Source organism: Sorex araneus, chromosome 6 (genome assembly GCF_027595985.1).
Source record: "Sorex araneus isolate mSorAra2 chromosome 6, mSorAra2.pri, whole genome shotgun sequence".
NCBI lineage: Eukaryota > Metazoa > Chordata > Mammalia > Eulipotyphla > Soricidae > Sorex > Sorex araneus.
In genome coordinates, this window is record NC_073307.1 from 79,902,469 (window position 1) to 79,929,048 (window position 26,580).

Here is a 26,580-nt window from a genome sequence, read left to right on the forward strand (position 1 = left end):
GAGGTAGCATTATTTTTTCCTCTTTTAAGGTATTTTATTATTACCTGTTTTGAAAAATATAAAATGATTATATACTTTAAAACATATATAGCTGCAATAACTTTGTACTTTACTTAGTTAATCTCACCCATACCCTCTCCTTCATTTTTGCATGATCATCTCAACATCAGGCCCACAGTGAAGGGTTTAATCTTAAGACCCAGTCTTGAGTCACTGGGCACTGCTGTGAGCCCCCCTCTCCCCCAGGCATCCAAAATAAGACCTGTGACCACTCGGGCCAAGAACCCGGCATCCATCACTGAGCTACTCACCCTCAAAGATGGGGCAGATCTTCCTCCAGGCTGTGACGCCCCCCTGACTGGTGTACTGGCCCAGAGCTGTCTCCAGGAGGAAGACAGGAATGCCACAGGTGAAGAGGAAGATGAGGTAGGGGATGAAAAAAGCACCTGTGGGTGGGAAAGAGGCTGTCCGTTACCTGGTTCATCTCTGGTTACCACCCACACTGCCAATTCCGGGCGTGGGAACTTAAGCACGGGGGGGGGGGGGGGAACCTGGCTAGAAGTCAGAAGCCATAGCAGAGATGGGGTCATCAAGCTACTTAGGACCTAACAAGTCCTTAACTTTGTCACTGTCAAGTTTCCATCTCTCTCTACCACTGTTTGTCCTGCATCAACCAACAATCACGGCCTAGGTAAGACATAACATGTGGCGGGAAGAAGGGATTTGGTTCACTGAATACTGAGTATTCAGAAGCATCCGCAGTCCACAATTCTTTTCAAGGAAATGACTGTTTTTTTCTATCTTTATTTTTTGGGGTCACACCCAGTGGTGCTCAGGGTTTACTTCTGGTTCTGCACTCAGGGATCACTCCAGACAGGATTCAAGGGACCATATGGGGTGCCGAGGATCAAACTTAGGTCTGCCACATGCAAGGCAAGCACCCTGCCCGCTCCAGCCTGGAAATGATGGTTCTTAATGACAGACTTTCAGCCAAATGAGATACTTAATAATGGACTCTGACACTGTTTCCATACTCATGGCTGAGACAAGTCTCAGCTGAAGCCAGTAATGTTGATATTTTCTCCCCCAAAGACCTTTAGACCTTTATCTACTGGTAAAGTGGATGACTTATTTCACAAAAGAGTATACCAGAGAGAGAAAGAGAGAGAGAGAGAGAGAATTATACAGTAAGAAAAGTCCAGAAGTCTGAAGAGGACTCCCTTTAAGCTTTTCAACCGAGTACTGGTCAGCATATACATGTAGGGAAAGCTACGTGTATTTCCCAAGGTAAGGGAAAGAATTGTTCCAAACGCTTAAGCAATGATTCCGTTCACACAGGCTGGGAAGAGGACCTGTTCTGTTCCCTCCTGCCAGACTAGATCATTTCAGGACACCTTGGACATAGCGGAGAAAGCACTCCTCAGCACCAAGGGATGATTAATCCTGCTTGAATTTGGCTCCATTTCTGCCTACTGAATCTTCAAGGCCAAACCCCCATGGGCTGGAGAGATAATACAGTGGATAGGGTGTTTGCCTTGCATTCAGCCAACCCAGGTTCAATCACCAGCACCTCGTATGGTCCCCCAAGCCCCACGAGGAGTAACCCCTGAGTGCAGAGCCAGGAGTAACCCCTGAGTGCAGAGCCAGGAGTAACCCCTGAGTGCAGAGCCAGGAGTAAACCCTGAGTGCAGAGCCAGGAGTAAACCCTGAGTGCAGAGCCAGGAGTAAACCCTGAGCATGGCGAGATGTCCCCTCCACCTCCCACCAAAACAAAAAAAGCCAAACCCCAAGATTAAACTACTCCCCTGACTATGGCGGGGAGAAGAAGGAGGGGGTTCAGTATTATTTATAAAAACACATATATCCAGCAACCAATAAGATAAAAATCACCGAGCCTGATACCCTATCAGTAGCGGTATGTAAACCACAGTGCCTAAGAGGAAAAAAGAAAAAAACTGCCTGTAATTGAGGCAGACTGGGGGCGGGGAGGGGTGGCAGGGGGTTGGTTGGGGGCAAAGGGGAAATTGGGGACAGTGGTAGAAGGAAGCAGAGACTGGTGAAGACACGGGTACTGGCACATTGCACATCTGAAACCCAACTGTGATAACTTTGTAACATTGCAATTCAGGGAGATTTTAAAAAATCACAGTGCTGGGTATCCAATCAAAAGACTGAGAGCATGCTTTGCATGTGTGAGGCCCCCATTCTCTCCCTGGAGCCCCACGCAACACAGAGTGGCCAGGAATGATCCCCAAGCACCAGGTCAGTAGCAGCCCCTGAGCACTGCAGGATATAGCTCCCCTCTGGCGGCGGGGCAGGGGATATAATAGGGAAGCAAATATGGAGGAAATATTACTCAAATTATTACTCAGAATTATTAGACAAATCATAATTATGACCCATAACTTACATAATTAAAATAAGCACGTGAGGACCTTAAAGTAGTTGTATGTGTCTAAAAGGTTAGGGACATGAACATACATGGAATAATGCCAAAATGAACCTTTAAAATGAAAAATGCTGGAGGGAAGGTCAGACTTGAGGTACTGAAACACTTCATGCTTGAAGCAACTGTATAGTGAATGTAAACCATGGTGTTTTTAATAAAAATGAATTAAAAAAAAAGAAATGAAAATTGCCAACGTAGGAGATGGATGGAGTTGAAGACAGAGCTCAGTGGCAAAACACTTGTCTCACAGTGTGAGGCTTTGGATTCAGTCCCCAGCACTACAAAAAGAAAAAGAAATCAAAATAATGCGTATAAGCTGCCCGAGCCCGTGTGCTGCTTGCGCCTGCGTGGCGGAGCACATGCGGTGCCCGAGCATGTGTGGCCCACATCTCCCCTCTTGGGATGTGGACTTTCATGCTTTCATGTCTAGTGCTGGGATGTGTGTAGGGGCTCTCTCCGCCCTTGGAGAAACCCTCATTCTCCCTTGAGCATGTTACTCTCTCTTACTCTCCACTCTCTCCCGCTTTCTCTTCCTCCTTCCCTTCAAAGATGCTCCAAATAAAATCTGTAAAAAAAGAAAGAAAGACAGAGAGAAAGAAGGAAAGAAAGAAAGAGAGAGAAAGAAAGAAAGAAAGAAAGAAAGAAAGAAAGAAAGAAAGAAAGAAAGAAAGAAAGAAAGAAAGAAAGAAAGAAAGAAAGAAAGAAAGAAAGAAAGAAAGAAAGAAAGAGAGAAAGAGAGAGAAAGAAAGGAAGGAAGGAAGAGAGAGAGAAAGAAAGAAAGAAAGAAAGAGAGAGAAAGAGAAAGAAAGAAAGAAAGAAATCAAAATAAAAAGACACTAATCCTAATAATGACAGATTAGATATTGTGAAAGAAAAAAACTATGAGACTTGAAGAAATAGAAATAATCCAAAATAAAACAGGAGAAAAATAATTTTTTTCGTATCTTTGAGTTTCATGGCAGTCATAAGAAGTCTAATATACTTTTAACTAGAATCTCTAAAGAAAATAGCGAAAAAGGAGAGGGGAAAAGAAGAAATTTCAGGTGAAAGATCTTCAAATTTGGTTCATAGATCCAAGAAACTCGTTGAGCCACCTAAATTACAAAACATCAGGAATATCTAAACAATACACTCTATAATCAAGTGAATTCAACCAATGATTAAGAGTTTGGTTCTGCACTCAGGGGTCACTCTGGCGTGTGGAGTCCTGGAGACTGAACCCACTCAGCTGCACGCAAGGCAAGCTCTGCACCCTCCGCACCCTCCCTGCCTCCAGCTTCTGATTAAAAGTTTTAAAGAGGTAAATTTTAGAGCAACCAAAGGAGGAATACATGTATGTTCGGAGCAGCAAAGATATAAGGATGACAGCAAATGTCTGGAGGCATGAGAGCTAAAAAAAAAAAATCTGATTGGAAACAATGCAAGTGAGAAGACAATTAGAGCGGACCACATTTATGAAGCGCTGTGTGTGTGAGGGGGTTGTCAAGTGATAATTCCATATCCAGTAAAAACACTTTAAAAATAAAAGAGAAATAAGTGATTCCTGCATGTGAAAGAATCCAAACAGTAGCAGATTTATACACAAAAAAAGTAAGGACAAGGAAGTGCTTTGGGTAGAGGAACACGAGGATGCCAGAATCTACACTGAAAAACTGGAGAACAGGGGCTGGAGCAATAGCACAGCTGGTAGAGCATTTGCCTTGCACGCAGGCAACCCGGGTTCGATTCCCAACATCCCATATGGTCCCCTGAGCACCGCCAGGAGTAATTCCTGAGTGCAGAGCCAGGAGTAACCCCTGTGCATCACCAGGTGTGACCCCCCCAAAAAAAAACCCTGGAGAACTTTAGAAATGATAACCAGATATAGATAAAGAATATAAAAACTTTTCTTGTTATTCTTAGAATTCTTAAGAATCCCCTTAAATTCAGATCAGAACTTTTCCTGTTATTCACATCTTTTTGAAATATAAATGACTGGTTAAGCCAAAATAATAGCAATGTCCTGTCTGATATATAACAAAGGGAGGGAAGTGGAGGGGAAGGAAGGAGAGAGGGGGAAAAGGGAGGGGAAGAGGAGGGGAGATTTGGGCTCAATCTCTGACTGTCAGGAATGACGCCTAAGCATAGAGCCAGGAATAGGCCCTGAGCACCACTAGATGTGGCAGAAAGAAAAAAAGAAGGAAAGGGAAGAGGGGAGGGGAGGGGAAGGGAAGGAGAGGAGAGGAGGGGAGGGGAGAGGAGGGGAGGGGAGGGGAGGGGAGGGAGGGGAGGGGAGGGGAGGGAGGGGAGGGGAGGGGAGGGGAGGGGAGGAGAGGGGAGAGGAGGAGAGGGGAGAGGAGAGGGGAAAGGAGGGGAGGGGAGGGGAGGGGAAAGGAGGGGAGGGGAGGGGAGGGGAGGAGAAAGGAGAGGAGAGAGGAGGAAGGAAGAAAAGGAAGGAAGGAAGGAAGGAAGGAAGGAAGGAAGGAAGGAAGGAAGGAAGGAAGGAAGGAAGGAAGGAAGGAAGGAAGGAAGGAAGGGAGGGAGGAAGGAAGGAAGGAAGGAAGGAAGGAAGGAAGGAAGGAAGGAAGGAAGGAAGGAAGGAAGGAAGGAAGGAAGGAAGGAAGGAAGGAAGGAAGGAAGGGAGGGAGGGAGGGAGGGAGGGAGGGAGGGAGGGAGGGAGGGAAAGAGAGAAGGAAGGAAGAAAAGTAGGAAGGAAAAAGAGGAAAGAAAGAAAAAGGATTTTCTGATTATTTCATTAAATGTACAAAGGGAATTGGTCAAACCCAAGAAAACCCACGATGTTTTGTGAAAAAACTCAGCACACGATGAGGAGGGGACTTCCTCAACTTGACAAGTGCATGCAGAAAAAGGAAACTATAGCTAATTTGATTGCTTGGCCCCTAGGTCAAGAACAAGACAAGTGTGTGGCCCGGAGAAGCTGAGACTCAGGGGCCTGCCTGCCGAGCACGGGATCCCATTCCCAGTACCCCCTCCACGGGCTCGGTGCAGAGCTGACGGCCCTGCTGTTCGTGCTCCCCCTCCTGGGGAGAGGGGCCCGAGGGAGCTTCGTGGCTAAAAACTGGCTCTCTCTCTCTCTGCTCCTCAGTGCCAAGCACAGTCCTGACAGCTCTGCTGTTCCCACAGTGATTCCCGATCACACAGCAGTCACTGTGGGCAACCAAAAAGGAGTTTGAAGGGGCCAGAGTGATAGTACAGCACTTGCTTTGCACCCAGCCAAGGGACCTGCCAGGAGCGATTCCCTGAGTGCAGAGCCAGGAGTAAGCCTTGAGCAGGGCCAGGTGTGGCCCCCACAACCCAAATACTGAAATAAAAATAAAAGAATGTGTGAGCACCATGGCCAGGAGTGACAGCTCTCCCAGCAAGAACAATATGTTGCTACATGTCAGCAACAAGAAACTATCAATTAGTAATTGTCACTGTCACTGTCATCCTGTTGCTCATCGATTCGCTCGAGTGGGCACCAGTAACGTCTCCATTGTGAGACTTGTTGTTACTCTTTTTGGCATATCGAATACGCCACAGGTAGCTTGCCAGGCTCTGCCATGTGGAGATACTCTTGGTAGCTTGCCAGGCTCTGCCATGCGAGCAGGATACTCTTGGAAGCTTGCCAGGCTCTCCCAGAGGGGCGAAGGAATTTGAACCCGGGTCAGTCACATGCAAGGCAAACGCCTTATCCGCTGTGCTATCGCTCCATATTAATTCTGACAAATTAATAATTATAAATTAAAATTTTAGAAGATAGAACTTCTCATGTGAGAGATATGTCCAATTTATTTCTGCAATATACTGTTGAGAGAAATTACAGAAGCCCTACATAAATGGTAAGATACGCCATGTATGAAGCTCGAAGACTCCGTGCTACTATGGTGTCGGCTCTTCCCAAGCCGATCCACAGATTCACTGCCAACTCAGCAAACTATGAACTGCTCTGTACAAACTGAAGCACCAATTCTGAAATTTGCATTGAAGAAGAAAATCAAGAACTAAAATCTTTTCAAAAGAAGAGCTAGCTCTACCTGACATACTTTGTTATAATTACATAGTAATTAAAACAATGTGGAATTGGTGTCAAAATAAACAACAGATCGATAGAAAAGAGTAAACTCTAGAAATAGGCCCATGTATATCAACAACTGATATTCGACAGAGGGAAAAGACAGTTCATTGGTAAAAGAGTGGTAAAAGAGTGTTTTTTTTAAACCACTCTTCTTAAACAAGTGGATTTTCATACATATTAAAATAAGAACTTCAAAATTGATGACAATTAAGCAAACTGGGTTATATAAACCTTGATGCATAATCGAAAGCTTACAGATGAACACATTTGGGATCTTGGTTTAAGCTAAGATTTCACTTATGTGAATAAAATATCTAATTTATAAAATAATAAAATACCCAATTTATAAAAGAATATTTGATAAACTGGGCTTCATTAAAATGAAAGAGCTGATATTAAAAAAACTACAAGAAAAATAAAATTACCTTTTTTTTTGTTTTGCTTTATGGGTTACACCTGGAGATGCTCAGGGGTTACTCCTGGCTCTGCACTCAGAAATTATTCCTGGTGGTGCTCAGACCATATGGGATGCTGGGCATTGAACCCGGGTTGGCCACGTGCAAGGCAAACACTCTACCTGTTGTACTATCATTCCAGCCCAAAAATTACATTTTCTAATGAGAAAAAAATACTGAAAATTTTTTATCTGTTAAAATATTTATGTTCAGAATGTGTAAATGTCTCATAACTCAACCATAAGAAAACAATTATTTTCTCAATTTCAAAAGATTTAAACAGACTTATGACCCTCAAAAGATAATGAGTATGGGGCTGGAGTGATAGCACAGTGGGTAGGGCATTTGCCTTGCACGTGGTTGACCCGGGTTCAATTCCCAGCATCCCATATGGTCCCCTCAGCACTGCCAGGAGTAATTCCTGAGTGCATGAGTCAGGAGTAACCCCTGTGCAATGCTGGGTGTGACCCAAAAGAAAATAAAAAAGATAATGAGTAACAAATAAACACATGAAGAAATGCCCAACATTATTGCTCATTGGAGAAGTAGAAATTTAAGTAACATTGAGATCAAGAAAAATAAAGGCAATCAAATAGAAAGCAAGAAGTAATACTGTCCTTATTTGAGACTACATATCATATGTTAAAAACGCTCAAGATTCTACAGAAAAACAAACTATTAGAACTAACAAAAAAATTCAGTTCAGTTGTAAGATAGACAATCAATATACAAGAAAACCAATACATAGGGGTTTTTTGTATACACTAGAGCTATCAGAAAAGGAATTAAGAAAACAATTATAGAAATTTTACAATGGCATCGAACAGAATTAATTGCAAGGAGGAAAAAACTCTGTCTCCTAAAACGTATAGACATTTATAGACATTCACTGTATCACTGTATCACTGTCTTCCCATTGCTCATTGATTTGCTCGAGCGGGCGCTAGTAATGTCTCCATTCGTCCCTGTCGCGTTCAGGATCAGGGGAATGAGACCCATTATTGTTACTGTTTTTGGCATATTCAATACACCACAGGTAGCTTGCCAAGCTCTGCCATGTGTGATTCTGCATCCCTCTCTTCAGGGAGCTTTGTTTTATAGACTCTGGATCTTGGCTATTGATGAGATTACATGGCGCTGGGGGCTGTTTGTGGGTGTGACTGCCAAGCTACTGGAAAACTGGGGATCTCGGTGGAGGAGGCCCAGTCCCGATCCGAGCAGGCCTGGAGATCTCAGCCACGGGTCCTGCATACCAGTGTTCCTCTGTCGGTTCCTTCATGGGTGAGGCTCGTCAGAGCATGTGAAGAGTGGCCTTGAGCATGGCTGTGGCTGAGTTCTGGAGGTTTTGGGCTGCTGGGGCTCTGCTTGGGACGGGGAGGGAGACTCAACCCACCTCCCTCCCCTCCGAGGGAGCCCCAGTGAATACAGCCTGGTGTGGGGCAGGAGATTCTGCCATTTATAGACATTAAGAAAGGAAATGAGGACCAAAGTATATAAAGGAACGTTGTGATTAGGGATTTGATGAATTTCAATTGTTAAAATGTTCATGCTACACAAAGCAATTTGCAGATTCAATGCAATTTTATTGAAATTTCAAGGAATTTTTCACAGAAATAAACAATCTTACAATTTCTCATAACCATAAAAGAGTCCAAACACCTAAAGAAATATTGAAAAGCAAAAACAAAGCTAAAGGCACTACTATTCTTGGTTTCAAACTAGATTGCAAAGCTGGAGAGATAGTAAAGGAGTTAAAGCTTTTGACTTGCCTTGCGACTGACCCTGGTTCAAGCACTCCCACCACACACGGTCTCCCACGCCTGGCCATGGGTGCCAGGAAGAGCTCCTGAGCACTTCTCAATATGAGCCTCTCCTCCTCCAAAACTACATTGCAAAGCTATAGTAATCAAAGAAATATGGCAGTGAAATAAATACAGATTCATAGGTCAATAGAATAGAATAAAGAGTCAAAAATTTATAACAAAGAAACCAGGAATATACAATGGGAAAGGTCAATTTCTAAGTAAATGGTCTTGGGGAAACTCAACAGACACAAGCAAAACAATGAAACTGTCCTGCTATCCTACCTAAAGCATCTGCAAAATTTGACTCCAAATGAATTAAAGATTTAAATGTGAGACATAAAAACATGAAACTCCTGGAAGGAAAGATAGCTGAAAAGTTCTTTGACATCATCATTTAAAATAATATTTTTTAAATGGCACTAAAAGCAAAGACACCAAAAACAAAAATAAACAAGTGTGGGTACATTGAGCGAAAAAGCTTTTACACAACAAAGAAAACCACCAACAAAGTTAAGTCAGTTTGAGTGGGAGAAAATATTTACCAAAGGTATATCTGATAAGAAGTTAGTATCCTAAATATATATATGCATATATATACATATATATATAATCATGCAACCCAGCAACAATAACCATTAAATTTAAAATTTAATGAAGAGACCAAATAGATAGTATGGGGTTAAGACATTTGCCTTGATGAGGTTGATCCCAGTTCAATCCTTGACACCTAATCTTTCCCCTCAAGCATCACTGACAGTGACTTCTGAGCACAGGGTCATGAGTAGCCCCCAGGACCACTGGACATGTTTCTCCCAGATAAGTGGTCAAAAGATCTAAATTGTCCCAAAGAAAGCATAAAGATGTGCAACAGGTATACAAAAAAGAAAAGACTCAACATCACTAATTATTAGGGAAATAAAAATCAGAACCACAATGAGCTGATTCTCGAGAGCCTTTAGAATGGCTATCATCAGGGCTGGAGTGATAGCACAGCGGGGAGGGCATTTGCCTTGCACGCGGCCCACTCAGGTTCGATTCCCAGCATCCCATATGGTCCCCTGAGCACCGCCTGGAGTAATTCCTGAGTGCAGAGCCAGGAGTAACCCCTGTGCATTGCCAGGTGTGACCCAAAAAAAGCAAAAAAAAAAAAAAAATAGAATGGCTATCATCAAAAAGACAAGTGTGAGCAAAGGTCTGGAGAAAAAAGTGGCCCTGTACACTTTTGACAGAATGTAAATTGGTGTAGTTACTATGGCAAACAATATAGAGGGTCCTCAAAAATTAAAATAGAAGTATCGGGGCTGGAGCAATAGTATAGCTGGTAGGGTGTTTGCCTTGCATGTGGCCGACCCAAGTTCAATCCTCGGCATCCCACATGGTCCTCCAAGCACTGCCAGGAGTAATTTCTGAGTGCAGAACCAGGAGTAACACCAGAGCTGGATGTGACCCAAAAATCGGGGGAAAAAAAAAGCTTAAAGAAAATAGAGGTACTGGGGCTGGAGCGATAGCACAGCGGGTAGGGCGTTTGCCTTGCATGCAGCCAACCTGGGTTCAATCCCCGGCATCTCATATGGTCCCCCAAGCACTGCCAGGAGTAATTCCTGAGTGCAAAGCCAGGAGTAACCCCTGAGCATCGCTGGGTGTAACCCAAAAAACAAAACAAAACAAAAAAAGAAAATAGAGGTACCATACAAACTGACAATTCCACTTCTGAGTATTTAGTCGAAGAAAACTAAGCATAAGTTCAAAAATATATATAAGCATCCTCATGTTTAGTTGTAGCTTTATTTACTAGCCATAACCTAAGTCTATTGATGGTTGCATGAATAGAGCTTATTGTGATATGTATGTATGTGTGTGTGTATAAAAACATGTGTGTGTCGTGAAGTGGAATTCAATCATAAAAGGAATTTGTGACAGTATGATATGGAGTTATAGAATCAGAGAATAGGGAAGAGTTTGCCAGAAGCAGGGGCGAGGAGTGGGTGAAATGGGGGTGAGTCAAAAGGCACAAACATCCTTTACCAGTGTAAGGTGAGTCCCAGGAGGATGTAATGTACAGGAAGACACCTACAATCAGTCAGACAGTATAGCAGGTAGGGCACTTGCCATGTACACATGTTTGGTCCCCGGCACCATGTGTGACCTTAAGCCCCAGTAGGAGTGAGCCCTGAGTGCAGGCTTGCTCTTCAATCCTGTGTTCTCCTGTGGACACATATATCTCACTTGCTTGCCTCTATGTTCCTTTGCTACCTGTACTCTCTCTTGAACACACTTTCCCTCTTTATCTCTCACTTCTTTCTAAGTAAATTTCAATTGAAAACTACCTTGCTTAACTCTTAAAACAAATAAACCTAGGTATGGCCAAAAAAACTATATTATATATAAAATATAGTTTTTTATATATCTTTAGCCTTCTTCTCCCTCTGGAGAAACTGGCAATCTTCTGAGTTTCCTGCCCCCATGGGACAGCCTTGTCAGCTCCCCATGGTGTATTCATATGCAAAATCCAGTAACAATCTGGATCTCATTCCCCTGACCCTGAAGAGCTCCCAGTGCAACATCGTTAGGAGGGCCAAGTCGAAATAGACTTCTAAGATCTCAGAGAAAGGACGAAATCAGATATTACTGAGCCCACCCGAGAAATCGGTGATTAACGGGATATTGTGATTGATTGTGATTGTGATATATAAAATTATAGACTACATAGGTATATCTATATATATGGACTCAGGAGTAAGCTCCAGCAGGCTGAATGTCCTGGCCCCATTGCCATGTGTATTTGGAAGCTCCTAAGAGAAGACTTTGTTTTATTTTATGTTTTTTACTAAAAGTAGACTTTAAAATTTCTCATCAGAAGCAAAGAAATTGTAACTGTAACTGTATGTAGTGATGGTTGTTGACTTGATTTTTTGTGATTATTTCGATATATATTATATATATACACATATATATACAAATATCAGGGCCAGAGTGACAGTTCAGCAGGTAAGGAACTTTCCTTGCATGTATGTTATTAACCTGGGTTCAGTCCCCGGCATCCCATATGGTCTCTGGTGCACTGCCAGGAGTGATTTCTGAGTACAAAGCCTGGAATATGCCCTGAGCGTTGCCGGGTGTGGCCCAAGCCCCCCCAGAATAATAAAAATCTATATAAATATCCAACATTTTACACCTGACTTAATATATGTCGATTGTATCTCCATTTAAAAAATGTTAATGAAACAACACCAATTAGAAAAGTTAAAATTAAAAAGACTAACCAAGTATTGGAGATGATGTGGAAAATCTGGCACTCTCCCACATGGCTGGCAGGAATGTAAAATGGTACAACCATTTTTGAAAGAATTTGGCAGCTACTTAAAAAGTTAAAGTTCAACTACCATGTAATCCAGTCATTCCCTCCTAGATACTCACCCAAGAGAAATGAAGCCTATGTTTATACAAATACTTATACACAAATGTTCTTCGCAGTGTTGTCTATAAGGAAATACCCTGAAATCAATCCAACAGTCCATCAACAAGAGAATAAACAAATTATGACATATTCTTTTCATCAAATCCTACTCAGGAACAGGTAACTGGAATAACAAGAAATGAGCTGAGGCCTAAGAAATATGCATGCATCTCCAAATAACTTCAGAAGTAAAGCAGGAAGATACAGGAAAGTAGCTATGGCATGATTTTACTTATATCAAGTCTAGGAAATGAAAACTAAAGACATAAAGGAGATCTGTGAAACAAACAACCCCAAGAGCTGATGGACAGCTGCCTGGATAAAGAAGCTGTGACATATGTAAAATGAAAAATTATTCATCCATTAAAAAGAAGGATCACTGAGGGCTAGATATGCCTGAAACTTTTCTATAAATCGCTTTGTAAATCATGGTGCCTTAACAACAAACAAATGTTTTAAAGAAGGTAGTTCTGTATTTTGCAGCAACATGGACGGGCCTTGAGAATTTTAGGCTAAATGAAGTAAAAATCAGACAAAGACCAATATTGTGTGTTCTCATGGCCATGTGGAAACTTAAGGCAGCTAAAGGCAGGGGAATCAAAAACAGAATTGGTGAGAGGCTGGGAGTGGTGGGGTGGGGAGACTGGGGAGATATTGGCCGAAGTGTCCTAGCTTGCAGCTATAAAATGAGTAACTTCTTTTTTATTTTCACAGTTACAAAACTTTCATGTTTAAGTTTCAGTCATACAATGATCAAATACGCATCCCTCCACCAGTGTACATTTTCCATCACCAATGTCCCCAGTATCCCTCCCGCCCCCTCCATCCCAACCCTCCCCCTGAATCTATGGCAGACAATTTCCTTCTTACTCCCTCTCTACTTTGGGGCATTATTGTTTGCAATACAGATACTGAGAGGCCATCATGTTTGGCCCTTTATCTACTTTCAGCACACACCTCCCATCCCAAGTGATCCCTCCAGCCATCATTGACTTAGTGGTCCCTTCTCTATGCCAGCTGCCTTCTCCCCCAGCTTATGAGGCAGTCTTCCAACTGTGGAGCAATCCTCCTGGCCCTTGTCTCTACTGTCCTTGGGTGTTAGTCTCATATTATGTTATTTTATATTCCACAAATGAGTGCAGTCCTTCTATGTCTGTCCCTTTCTTTCCTTTTTTTTTTTTTTGGTCCCAATTATAGTTTATTCCGATCTCATCTCCGTTCTCCTCTCTGTCCCTCTCTGACTCTAAAATGAGTAACTTCTTTTCGTTGTTTTTGGTTTGGGGACCACACCTGTGGTGTTCAGGACTTACTCCTGGTTCTGCACGCAGGTATCACACCTGGGAGGGCTCAGGGACCATATGGGATGCCAAGGAGCGCCAAATGCAAGGCAAGCACCTCCCCACTATACTAGATCAGTCCAACTTCTACAATGAGTAACAGTATGGGACTCGAGGGAGCAGTGCTGGACTTGATCAGGCTGCTAAGAGAGTAGATCTGAAATGTTATCACTACACAGAAAAAGTTGATGTGAGGGACGGAAGTGGTAAAGAGCATGTTGTACGAATCATCTTATAATGTCTGTGTGCATCAAATCACCACGTGCAGTTTGCCCAAAGGAGATTATATGTCTATTATTACAGTTGGAAATGTATTTGCAAAAATTCAGGTCTGTGATTGTGTTGCTTTGTATTGGGCTAGAGCAGCAAAGACCAGAGGATAGGAGAAAATTTGGGAGAGGGATGGATATATTCATTTTCCTGTTTATGACAGTGGTTTCATGTACACACACATACACACACACACACACACACACACATGTATTTCAAAACTACCAAATGGGAACCCAAGAATAACTCAGTGGCCCAAGCACCTGCCTTGCCAGTATAAAGCCCTGATGCCCAGATGCAAGTCCCAGTTCTGTTGTTTGGGATAGCTGGCACAGCAGAGCATGTGACCTATGACACGCCCCAGCTAGATGTATGCAAGCAACACAACTGGGTGTGTGAACCCCAGCAAGAGTAAGATCCCCAACAAGCACGTGTGCGAGCATCGTGTTTGACCCCCCACCTCCTGCTGTCATTGCTCACCAGAGCACACTGACTTGGAGTCACTGCAATAAGAACAAAGAGGGAGTGAAGGGAAGTCCACTATTTTCCGTTTTATCAAAAAACACAGCCTTGAGTATGCACTCTGGTCAGGAAGTTTATCGGGAACATGGGCAGTTTCCAGGTTAGCTGTTACAGGTAAAACCTCAAAGAACCTTGATTTTAAAAATTGTAAACTGAATAGAAAATTTGACCCAGAGAGATAGCGTAGGAGTTAAGATGCTTGCCTCGCATGCAACTGAGCTGGGTTTGAATTTCCCAGTCCTACACCCGGGCCCCTCAGCACTGCCAGGGGACACTCCTGAGCATAGAGCCAGGTCACTCCTGAGTGTGCTGGAAGGTAGGCCACACACACACACACACACACACACACACACACACACACACACACACACACACACACACACCATAAAAACAACACGAACCTTAAAATCCCCAACGTTCATAGAAAATACGATGTCCCAGCCCCCCCACCTGCAGATGGCTGCTGCGAATCCTACCCAGCATTTCTCAAGCGCTTAGCCACCCCCGACAGAGACACCGAGGTTGCCCGCGCTTTCGCCTACTAAGTCCATCGTCACGAGGCCGTGAGAGCTCAGGCGCCGGCCTGCGCTGGAAACGCATCTCCGGGCGCCCGCTCAGGGCCCGCCCCCAGCTGTACGTCGGCCCGGTTCTTTCCCAATCCCCCAGCCAATGTTTAACTCCCGAGCGAGCTCAGCGCCTCCTCTGCCCCTGCCAGGGTCACCTGCCACAGTGGCCAAGGTCCACACTCAACTGGCCCTAAAAGTGAGGACAGGGTGGGGGGGGGGGTGCTGGACCAGGAATTCCCGTGGGACCTCTGCCGCCTTCCCCACCCAGGTGTCCCGTCTGCGTCACAGCACTGAAGGGAGCCGTGACCCTGAGATTGGAGGCTGCTTTCCCGGTCTTGGTCTCACTCCCCAGAGTCTAAACACGTCCCCGTGAGAAGGAGAAACCACATGCCCTGCCCAGAAAGGAACGAATCATTCCCCGGTGATACATTCTCCCAGGTGGTAAAATTTCCCCAGGTGATAAATTTGGGAGGGGGGGCAGAAGGGCCTCCCAAGCAGTGCTCAGCCCACTCATGCGGCCCAGCCTGGGTGGTTCAGTGCTCAGGCTAGTGATGGGCTCCGCTCGTGGTGCTGGGGACCACCAGGGCTACGCCCAGTGGTGCAGGGACCATGCAGCACTGGGGATTAAACTCAGGGCCTGGAGCAGGCCAGGCAAGCCCTCCTGTCCTCAGAGCGACAGCCCCTTCTGCCCTCATTTTTTGTTTTACGACATCAGCTGACGCCGAGAGAAGAGCTATCTGCAGGAACCAGCGTGAATCTCACAGCCTCTGGCCTCCGAGCCACCGAGGGAAAGGGTAACACTGTCGTGTGCTGCAGCAAGCCTTGTTCCTGTCCTCTAGCAACGCGCTCTCCTCTCTCTGCTCTTTGGCGTCCGGGCCTCTCTGGGCTGGCAGAATCAGCCATGAGAAGGATGGAGGCGGCCTTCCCAAGACAGAGAGAAAACACGCGTCTGCTGTCATGGGTTACTGAAGGGGCTTCAAGAAGTGCCACCACTCCCCCACCACCCCCTCCCACGCTCCCAGGCACTCAAGGTTCGGAATTTTGTCTTGAAGAGGGGCACTCCAGGGCCAGAGAGGCAGGAGGGGCTAAGGGGCTGCCTCGCACCAGGCTCATCACTGTTTGATTCCCCACACCAAGGGGGTCTCCTGAGCACTGCCAGGTGTGATTCCCCCTCCCAGAAGAGAAGGCACCCCAGCCGCAAGCTCCATGGTGCTGAGTCACAGGACAGTTTCCCGAGTGGGGCCTGATGGTCACTCAGCTCTCTTTCTGCCTGCCCCCTCTACTCTTGCTCCCCAAGAGTCTTGAGCTGTCAGGGCTATGGTTCTTCCCCACCATCCACATCTCCCTGCTTCTCCTCCGCCTCCTGCTCCTTCTCCTCCTCTTCCTCCACCGCCACCACCAACTCCTTCTCCTACTCTTCCCCGATTCCTTCTCACCTCCTACTTCTTATTCTTTCTTCTTTTTATTTTTTTTGGGGGGGGCTACACCAAGTAGTGCTCAGGGCTTACTCCTGGCTCTGTGCTCAGAGACCACTTGTGATGAGGCTCAGGGGACCATACTGGGTGCCGAAGACGGAACCTGCATCTTCCTCATGCAACTTGAGCACCCTCCCTGCTGTATTTACTATCTTGGCAGTCCTTTCCTCTTTGGGTTTTTGAGCCACACACAGTGATGATTGCTCAGAGGTTGCTCCTGGCAGTGCTCAGGGGACCATGTGGTGTCAGGAATTGAACCCAGCTCTTCTGCATGAAAAGCATTGAGCTGGCCTGGAATTATAGTACAGTGGATAGGGCATTTGCCTTGTATGCAGCCTACCTGGGTTCTATCTTCAGCATCCCCTGTGGTCCTCCATGCACTGCCAGGAGTAATTCCTGAGTGCAGAGCCAGCAATAAGCTGTGAACATCTCCAGATGTACTCCCAAAAGCCAGAAGAAAAGAAAAGAAAAGAAAAGAAAAGAAAAGAAAAGAAAAGAAAAGAAAAGAAAAGAAAAGAAAAGCACTGAGCTGTCCTCCCTCCCCAGGCCCCTACAGCCTGCATTTCTGAGCCGTTCAGTTGTGCACATCTGGGCGCATCCTCCAGAGGTGGAGGAACTCAGTTTCCAAGCCGCCAGGACCAGAGTGCTGGGGAGGGGTGAGCTGAAGACCCGTATTCTGACAGCTGGGGCTGGGGGTCAGGTGGGAAGAGAGTTTGGAGTGGGGTCAGGGAGAAGGAGCCTGTGTTCTCACACAGGTGGGGTCAGGCACCAACTGGAGACTCCAAGCACCAAGCTCTCTGCCCTGGGCATCGGCAACCTGACTTAAAAAGGACAAGTCAAATGCTTGGCCAGGGCCCTGCCCTCGCTGGGGCGGAGATGGCAGGTGAGAGATTTGCACTCGCTCCTAGCTTGAATGACACCTATCGGAGCCAGGTGGTCTCTGTGCTCGGGCAACCCCCTGAGCTGGGCACTCAGGACCATTATGAGGAGGCAGGTGGGAAGGGGGATGACTTGCCATGGGCACTGGACAGCGGGGAAAGGGGAATGAAGGTGGGCACCCCTCCTGCCAATCTCCCTGAACCGTTGCTTCTAATTTCTTTTAATTGTATTTTGGTTTTTGATGTGTTTCTTTAGACCAGGTTCCTTCTTCCCTGGAGTCCAGTTCTTGCCTTGTTCTGTCCTAGACCAGCTTCCACCCTTTCCTTTCTCTGGAACTCACTTCAAGTTGGATGGACCCAGTGTCTACACTGGAAGGAACTGGGCTGGGGGCAGGCAAGGGCACATGGTCCCCCGAGCATGGCTGGGAGCCAGCCCTGAGCACAAAGAACTATTGGAAAGGAATCAAGATTTTTAAAACTCCCACAAAAACTGAGGGGAAAGAGAGATAGTATAGAAGTAAGGTACTTGCCTTGCAAGCAGCCACTTCTAGCCAACCCTGGTTTCATCCCTGGTACCACATATGGTCCCCTGAACACTACCAACGGTTACTTCTAAGCACAGAACCAGAAGTAGCCCCCAAACATCACTGTGTGTGGCCTACACCTCCCCAAAAACAACTGAAATGAATCATAGAGCATAAAACACACATATAATTTCACAGACATAATCAATCAGTCAATTTTTTCCCTTTGGTTTGGAGCTAGAATTATGCTTTAGAACTGTTTCATCCATGATGTTTCCACCAAACAAATAACCTCTGGCTACTCCTACTCCTTGCTTCTAACACACACACACACACACACACAAACACATACACAAGCTGTTTAAAATCTATGGCAACTGTAGTCTGGAGAAATAGTACAGAGAGTAAGTATTGCATTGCCTTGTACACCACTGATCTGGGTTCAAATCCCCTGCGTTGCAAAAGGTTCCCTGAGCACCATCAGGATTGATCCTTGAGCACCACTGAAAATGGTCCCAAAACAAAAATAAAATGTAAATACAAGCTATGGCACTGAAGGAAGGGTCTAGAGAAATGTACCCTGCAGTACCCCAGGATCCTTCTCCAAAACATTTTCAAAACAGTCTTTTCTTGGAACTGGAGAGATAGCACAGTGGGTAGGATGCTTGCCTGTATGTAACAGACCTGGGTTTGATCCCTTGAACCCCCCCACAAGCCCTGCCAGGAGTGATTCCCTGAGCACAGAGCCAGGAATAAGCCCTGAGCACTTCCAGGTGTGGCCCCAAAACAAACAAACAAACAAACAAACCAGCCCCGTCCTCACTGGGAACCCATGCCGTTATCTGAGCACTCTAGGCTGAAACAAAATCACTCCTCCAGGAGCAAAGGGACCAAACCCACTTCAAGGCTCATTCTCCTCGCACTCCTTTTCCCAGCAAAGGGTCCCATCACAAAGGAGCATCGCTTCCTTTGACAGTGAAACAAGGTTTGACCACGGAAAACACCCCAAACCAGAAAAGTAGGCATTTCTCATCTCCTGTAAGAGGTGCTATTGGGGTTGGGGTAAGGGCGTTTGCCTTGCATGTGGCCAACCTGGGTTTGATTCCCAGCATCCAATATGGTCCCCTGAGCACTGCCAGGAATAATTCCTGAGTGCAGAGCCAGGAGTGACCCTTGTGCATTGCCAGGTGTGATTCAAAAAGCAAAAAATAATAATAATAATAATAAAAATAAAGAGAAAAAAGAGAGGTGCCACATGACAGCCAGGCCCCCTGGCCCTCGTCCAGGAAAACTTCCCACTGATCAGGCTGGTGGCCTGGGCTAAATGGCCTCCACAATCCTCAGGGTCAGGCTTAATGGCAAGCTGTGGGCAGGGCTGGGACAGCCCCCGGACCTACTTCTCTGCAGCCTGGAACTCAGTTTCCAGCTCAGGCACTCACCAAGACAGAGCCCTTGCAGAGCTGTTGCACACCCTGGCTGAACAGAGAGACAGGGGACCCTTCCTGCCACCTGCCTTGGGGGCTGCCTGCTCATTCCCGTCAACTATCACCCAATTCCACAGAGGCTTGGGGAAAGCTGCCCACCTCCTAATCCCTCAGCCACATGAGATGCTAAGCTGGTCACCAGGTTCCAGACAGAGTTCCTATGCCCCCACTCCCTCCAGCTCCTTCACCCCTCCCCTGAAGGCAGGGTTCCCAGGGACAGTTCCTCAACCAGCCTGGGGAGTGGGCAGAGCTAAGTCAGAAGTGGGACGATGTCCCTCCCTCCTTCACCAGGCATGGGAGTCACGTCCTGTCATCACAGGCTGTTGGCCAAGAAGAAACCCCCCCATCAGCCTCTTCCCACCCTTCTGAAAAAAAGCCCAAGTCACTTCCAACTGTGGGGCCAGTCCCTAATTACTGCAAAACCTGAGAAATCAACTGGGTCAGCTCTGAGCATCTCTGTGGTCCCTCGCGGGGCCATCTCCACCCTGTGCCCTGCACCTTCTCCCCAGACACTCAGGACAGGGAGCCAGATGCCAATGGAGGCGCCAACTCCCCTGCAAATACTCCCATCTTGGGCTGGAACCATAGTATAGCAGGGAGGGCATTTACCTTGCACGAGGCTAACCTGAGTTCTATCCCCGGTAACCCATATGGTCTCCTGAGTCTGCCAGGAGTGATCCCTGTGCATAATTTCAGGAGTAAGCGCTGAGCATTGCCAGGTGTGCAACCCTACCCCCCAAAAAAAATCTTGCATTAAGATACTTCCCAGCCTGGAACCCACCAAAGAATTTTCCTCATATTATCTGGAGAGATAATACAGAGGTTAAGGTAGAAATTAAGGTGCTGGTTTTGCCTGCAGCTGACCCCTGCAATTTGATCCCCAGCACCACATAGGATCCCCGGAGCACCACCAGGAGTAATCCCTGAGCACCACCAGATGTAACCCTCCAGCCCCCTCAAAAAAAAAAAAACAATCCTCTCCACTTTTTCCCTGGCAACATCCTTCTGCCCACACCAGCCAGAGCTGCTGACTCAGGGTCCAGCCCCGAAGAGCACCCTGTGAACTCGACCTGGTCAGACCCTTCAGGAGCTGGCACATCCCTCTGGGACTCTACAGAGCCTGGGAGTCCCTGAACATAAGTGGAGGGGCAACAACACCCACTGTGGGGCAGCAGGGTGGAACCCTAGGAAGGTTCTAGAAAAGAGAATTTGTGCTCGGGGCTAGAGCCATAGCACAGCAGGAAGGGCATTTACCATGCATGCAGCTGACCCAGGTTCAATTCCCAGCATCCCATGAGGTCCCTGAGCCTGCCAGGAGTGATCCTTGAGTGCAGAGCCAGGAGTAAGCTCTGAGCACCACTGGGTATGTCCTCCCCACTAAAAAAAGTTTCTGCTGCACGTGTGCACCCTCTCCTCGAGGCCAGCTGGGGACTGGGGTCAAGAAAGGGAACCCAGAGCCCAGGGTAAGGGTTCTGAAGATCAGAGTGTCAGCTGCACGAGCTGCAGACCTCCCATCTATTAACCTCCTTCCACCCATTCTCTCTAAAGCTGACACTCAGCCTGAGAAACAGACGTGACTTCCCTGGGGACTGATGTCACATACCCAAGATTACAAAGAGAGTCACGGCCCCAAGTCCTAGGTCCCATCCGATGTGGCTCTAAGCTGCCAATCACGATTCTACATGCCATGCTCTCGCAGAAAGTGCCCTGGGCCCTTGACAAGCCTGCCTAGGTCTGTTCCCTGCAACGTCCTTGATGACTTTCAGGGGAACTTCCATTCCTAGCATCTTTCGCATCTCCGGGACGCCCCCGAGGGGCAGGACAGTGCGTGCAGGGTGCAGCCACCCTCCTCCCAGGCCAGGGTGGGATGGCGCAATGCCTCTCACCTCCCCCGTTTTTGTAGCAGAGATAGGGAAACCTCCAGACGTTGCCCAGGCCGATGATCTCCCCGGCCACTGACAACACGAATTCCATCTTGTTGTTCCAGTGTCCCCGTTCCAGGGTGCCATCTTCTTCCGCCTTTTCCATGACTGGGTACGCTGGTTTGGTCTCTCCATTACTGGCAGTGCCCGAGACCCTGCTATCCATTCCCACCTGGAAAACAAGAGGGGGCTCTGTGACATGGGGAACTCTGCGGGTGGGGGAGGCCTTCCACTGCAGTTCCTGAGGGAATAGCTGCTTCCAGAGGTTGGTTCATACTTTCCTGTCTATAGATCAAGTCTTTCTTAGAAGCCCTCATTGACAAGATTGAGTGAAAGATGCAGAGAATCTAGATTTGCAGGGAATAGAGATGCTTTTCCTGCTTGAGGAAGGGAGCAGGGCCCTGGGTACATGGGTACAGAGACAGGCCTGTTGTCTGGGGCTGTAGGCAGGGGAGGCTTCATACTGTCCCTGACTCATCTACATTCTCCCAACCACATGATGAGTCTTGCCCGTGCTGGCACAATTCATTTTCTCTCTTTGGAGGCAGAAGACCGCTGAGAAGAAGTGGGTTCCATAGGTCCTCAAAGCTACTGGCTTCCCTTGCTGGGATTCAAGCTGAAGTAAGCAGGTGGGCAAAGATTTGGCAGGGAGACGAGGTCCCTGCAGCGGCCCCCAGTGCCCTCCCTGTTCACAGGAGCTCGGGAGTGCCGGAGCCTTGGCAGGAACAAAGAGCAAGGGAGTCCTGAGAGACCTCTTCGAGGTTTCCCCTGAAGAGGCGGCTGGTGGCTGTGACCCTGTGACATGCTCAGGGATCCCCGTGTCATCTCTCAGATTCTTCCCTCATGTCCACCCCTACGCAGAAAGCCCAGCCCTTCCCTCTGCTCCCACTTCATCCTCCCCAAGAACACTGTCTAGAGGGTTCTCTCCAAGAGACGGATGGGGTCTCGGGAGCTGGCACAGTGCAGATCAGTCACGCTGGCTCCCGTGGCCCGTCGTCCTCCATTCCTGCTTTCTTCTCTCGCCTTGTCTCTTGCTGTTTCTGTACCTCACACTGGGCCAGTGGAAGATTTCTCTGTGAAGACTCCAAAAAAAAAAAAAAAAAGATTTGGCAGGGAGGATGTTCACTGCTTATAGCAGCAAGAAATAAAAAAGAATCTAATTGTCCAAAATGGTAAATAGGAGACCAGAGAAATACTACAGTGGACAGGTCAGTTGCCTTGCATGGGGCCAACCTAGATTTGATGTCCAGAACCCCGTATGGTCCTCCAAGGCTGCCAGGAGTGATTCCTGAGCACAGAGCCAGGAGTAAGCCCTGAGCACCACTGGGCGTGGCCCAATAACAAAACAAAAACTTAAAAAGAAAAACACCAAAATGTAAAATAGGTGAATAAATAATGGCACACACATACAAAGGACTTCTATATGCTCATTAAAAATCGAGTTGTAGGGGTCAGGGAGAGTGCTCAAAGGGCTAGAGTGTAGGCCAGGCATGCAGTAGGCCCTGCGTTTGACCCCCAACTCCACCAGGGTCCCTGAGCACGGACAGACATGATTCCTGTGGTCCCCGGACTGCTGGGCCCAAGCAGCGCCACACTGCCAGCCTGAGTGCTAAAGAATCAAATTCGGTTTGGAAATGATCGCTCTGGACAAGTGGGTGCTGAAAGGAGGTAAAGTAATAAGCATGAAACCCTTTCAGTAACAGTACTGCAAACCACACTGCCTACGAGGAAAATGAGAGAGTGCGGGGCGGGGGGGGGGGTGTCTTCCATAGAAGCAGTTTGCAGGGGCAGGGGGCGCAGGGGCAGGGAACTGGAGACATTGGTGGAGGGAAGTAGATAGAGTGAAGATGTAGGGACGGTGTTGGAAGATTGTATGACTGAAACTCAATCATGAACAACTTTGTAATTGTGTGCCTCATGGTGATTCCATTTAAAAAATAAATAATAATGAAGTAAATTATTTTATTTGTAAAAGTCAAATCCGGGGCTGGAGTGATAGCATAGCGGGTAGGGCGTTTGCCTTGCACGCGGCCGACCGGGTTCAAATCCCAGCATCCCATATGGTCCCCTGAGCACCGCCAGGAGTAATTCCTGAGTGCAGAACCAGGAGTAACCCCTGTGCATCGCCAGGTGTGACCCAAAAAAAAAACAAAAAAAAAAGTCAAATCCTATTGGTTGTGCATTGCCAGGAGTGGCCTCTAGGCTCCCTGAGTACAACCTGGAGGCCCCCTTCCAAAGAAAAAAAACTTGTGTTGCAAAAAAGCTGGAGCGATAGCTTAGCAGGTAGGGCGTTAACCTTGCACACAGCCAACCCGGGTTCGATTCCTCCACCCCTTCCAGAGAGCCCAGCAAGCTACCGAGAGTATCTCACCTGCATGGCAGAGCCTGGCAAGCTACCCATGGCGTATTCGATACGCCGAGAACAGTAACAAGTCTCGCAATGGAGATGTTACTGGTGCCCGCTTGAGCAAATCGGTGAGCAACAGAATGACACACTGATACAGTGATACAGTTGCAGGAAAAAAGTGTAATTAAATGAAAAGGTCCTCACAAAATGTGGGTGAAAATCATGGTAAAACTGCACATACAATATGAGTATATTCGAAAAATACTTTCTAAAGTATTTAAATTTATTGAAAGCTTAGAATATGCACCCAAAAATTTCTCTCACAGTGACAGGATTATAGAAACTAAATTCCATATTTTTTCCACATGCTCATTTAAGAGTATATTTTTATAAGGTGAAAAATAAAGACACTTTAGCTCTTTGGGAGATGGGGGTGTTGAGCCACACCCAACAGTGCTCAGAGATCACTCCTGGCTCTGAGTTCAGTAATTATCCCTGGAAGGGCTCAGGAGGTCCATATGGGGTATCGAGGATCAAACCCGGGTCAGCTGCATATAAGGCAAGTGTCCTATTGCCTAAAGTACCTCTCTAGTTCGATCTCCCCTACCCCCAACCCCAAATATTTTAAAGAATGAGAGAAGCAGAGTGGAACTAGAAGCTGTGACAAAGATGAATTGATCTTTTCTTTGCTCCATCTCTCTCTAAAATCAACATGAGAGAAACTTTTTCTTTGAAGAGGTGACACACAGAGGAATCTGGGACTCCAGATAAGTTAAATAAGAAACCACAGTCCTCAACACGTCCCTCTTAGGAATTCCTTGCTGGTATTAAGGACATGCTGTCTTCCATTTATTGAGCAACTACTCTAGGCAAACATATCACATAACAGATTTCATAGAATGCCCACAGCACCCCCTGAAAGAAAAGCAACATTCCCTCCACTTCATGAATGAGGAAAATGTGCTCCGATACCTTCCACAATGTGACAGCCACATAAAGCAAGCAAGTGACATCGTCAGAATTTAGGCCTACACTGTCCCTGCTCTTCAGTCATATTAGTTGCCCGTATTTATCCTCACATGTGATAGAACCCTCTTTACCGACTCTCCTCAGGCTGTCGGCAAGAACATCCTCAGTGGGACTCGGGCCCAGGGGGACCCAACTCTCCTGGAGCTCTGCCTTCTCCTTTAGCTCCTTGAGGGATTTGGAAAGTCAGAAAGCCAAGGAATGGTAGGATTTTTCATAGCTTTGATGCTTTAGGAAATGGGTCACTCAAAATGGGAGCATTCTAAGGAGAATGCCAAGCAACTGGTTACCAAGATGTGTCTGTCCTCTTGAAAATGTTGTTGAACCTCTTAAGCAGTTCTGGGCCTCCTGGACCACCAAATGATGTTTTCCAATGACAGAACACCACCGAATTTCACTTTTTAATCCTCCCAGGAGCAGTGGCCCTTCCCAGAGACCCCTCAGCTCATAGGTGTGCTTGTAGAGTCAGACACATTGGAGTTTCAATCTTTTCTTTGTGCTCTCCCACTCCCTGTCCTTAAGAATGTTGATTAATAGCTCTCAGCCTCAATTTTCTCATCTGTGAAAGGGAGAACACCCAGGCACTTGAAAGAGCTTGTAGACAGACACTAGAGAGACAAGGAAGCACTTAGAAGGGCAACAGACACTCACGTTTTTACTTCCTTCCAATCCCACCAAGCTTTTATGTTCTTTCACTCTTTCTAGCTTGTCTCATTTAACAGAGAAGAAAGCGGTTACGTTCTTGGAATTAACCCAAATGTCTTTTGCTCTTGGTTCTCTTCAGATCACACTGTCCCTGTAACCCACCCCCACTAGGGCTTCAGAAAGCCAAGTGTGGAGCAGGAAAACATCAGATAAATCTTCCATGACCAAAGGGTTCCCAAATTTCTTGATTCTAAGTCCTTTAGCTGACCCCAACCTGTCTCTGAAACTCAGAAACAAGGGGTGGTGGTGCGGGGGGAGGGGGGGGAGAGAGAGAGAGAGAGAGAGAGAGAGATTAAAATTTACCAACCTGAGAGAAGTTGCCAGAGGTCCAGTGGGGAAAGAAGAATCCTCTAGGGGAAGGGAAGGTGCTGCTATTTAAAGAGTGGTTCCAACTCCTTGGCTCTCTGAGTAATTCTAAACTCGGCCCAGCCCACATCCCCTCCTTCCGCCGCCTCCCCCAGGGCCCCTCCCCTGGGCACCAGACAGCCCCGCACACTTGAGTGATTTCGCAGCCCTGAGGGGAAGCTGGTGCACCGGTTAGGCACGGCTGCTGTTGGGGAGCTTGTGGGGGCTCTCGCTCGCTCTTGGAGGCCTCGGGAGTCCCGCCTGCCCCCCACCCCGCTGTCTTCAGACCCAGCAAGGCTGTGCCACCCGTGTGGAAGAGGTAGTTTTAGGTGGGGAGACTTTTTGAAGCTTGTTCTCTGGAAGGGACAATGATTTCAAATAGACACCGATACCAAGACTCAGAGAGTCAGAAAACCTTTCAAACACACACATATACACACATACTCATACACGTACACACACTCAACACAACACACACACGTACACACATGCGCACCCTACACTTGCATACACATTCATAAACACATGCACATACGCGTATGTACACAAACACACAAAATATACACACACGTATGCTCACGCACACAGTCACATGCGCACACAATTCACACATATATACACTCGCATACACTCACACATACACACACTAGTACACATATACACGCATACACACACACGCACATTCATATACACCCCAAAATGCACTGGGAAAAGTCCAGACTGTTTAGACGTTCCCTAAATGGTTAATGGTAGTTACCTTTGGACAGTGGGTTGGAGGGGTCAGGACATGATCTAAGGGACTTTGCCCAGCTCTGCATTTTATCTTCCTTATTGTGTAAGTTTTTCAGTAATGGGTCGAGATTAACTTATCTTTAATTTTTTTTTTTAACAAGTAAGTGTCAAGGTTTCAAGCCAAGCCCCAAAGCAGCCTCCTATGAGGGAATCAGGAGGGGCTA

At 46.7% G+C, this 26,580-nt stretch overlaps 1 protein-coding gene across 1 annotated transcript in view; it reads right to left on the reverse strand.

Annotated features, from left to right (window-relative positions):
- Window positions 1-25,644, reverse strand: part of SLC6A13 (solute carrier family 6 member 13) — a 50,359-nt gene extending 24,715 nt beyond the window's left edge. Inside the window, exons 1-3 of the mRNA XM_004603883.2 lie at window positions 25,587-25,644; window positions 21,166-21,373; window positions 312-446 (exon numbers count right to left, since the gene is read on the reverse strand). Coding sequence (XP_004603940.1) covers window positions 312-446; window positions 21,166-21,367 — 337 coding nt within the window. The 5' untranslated portion in view covers window positions 21,368-21,373; window positions 25,587-25,644. The remainder of the gene's footprint in view (window positions 1-311; window positions 447-21,165; window positions 21,374-25,586) is intronic.
- Between the last annotated feature and the right edge of the window lie 936 nt (window positions 25,645-26,580).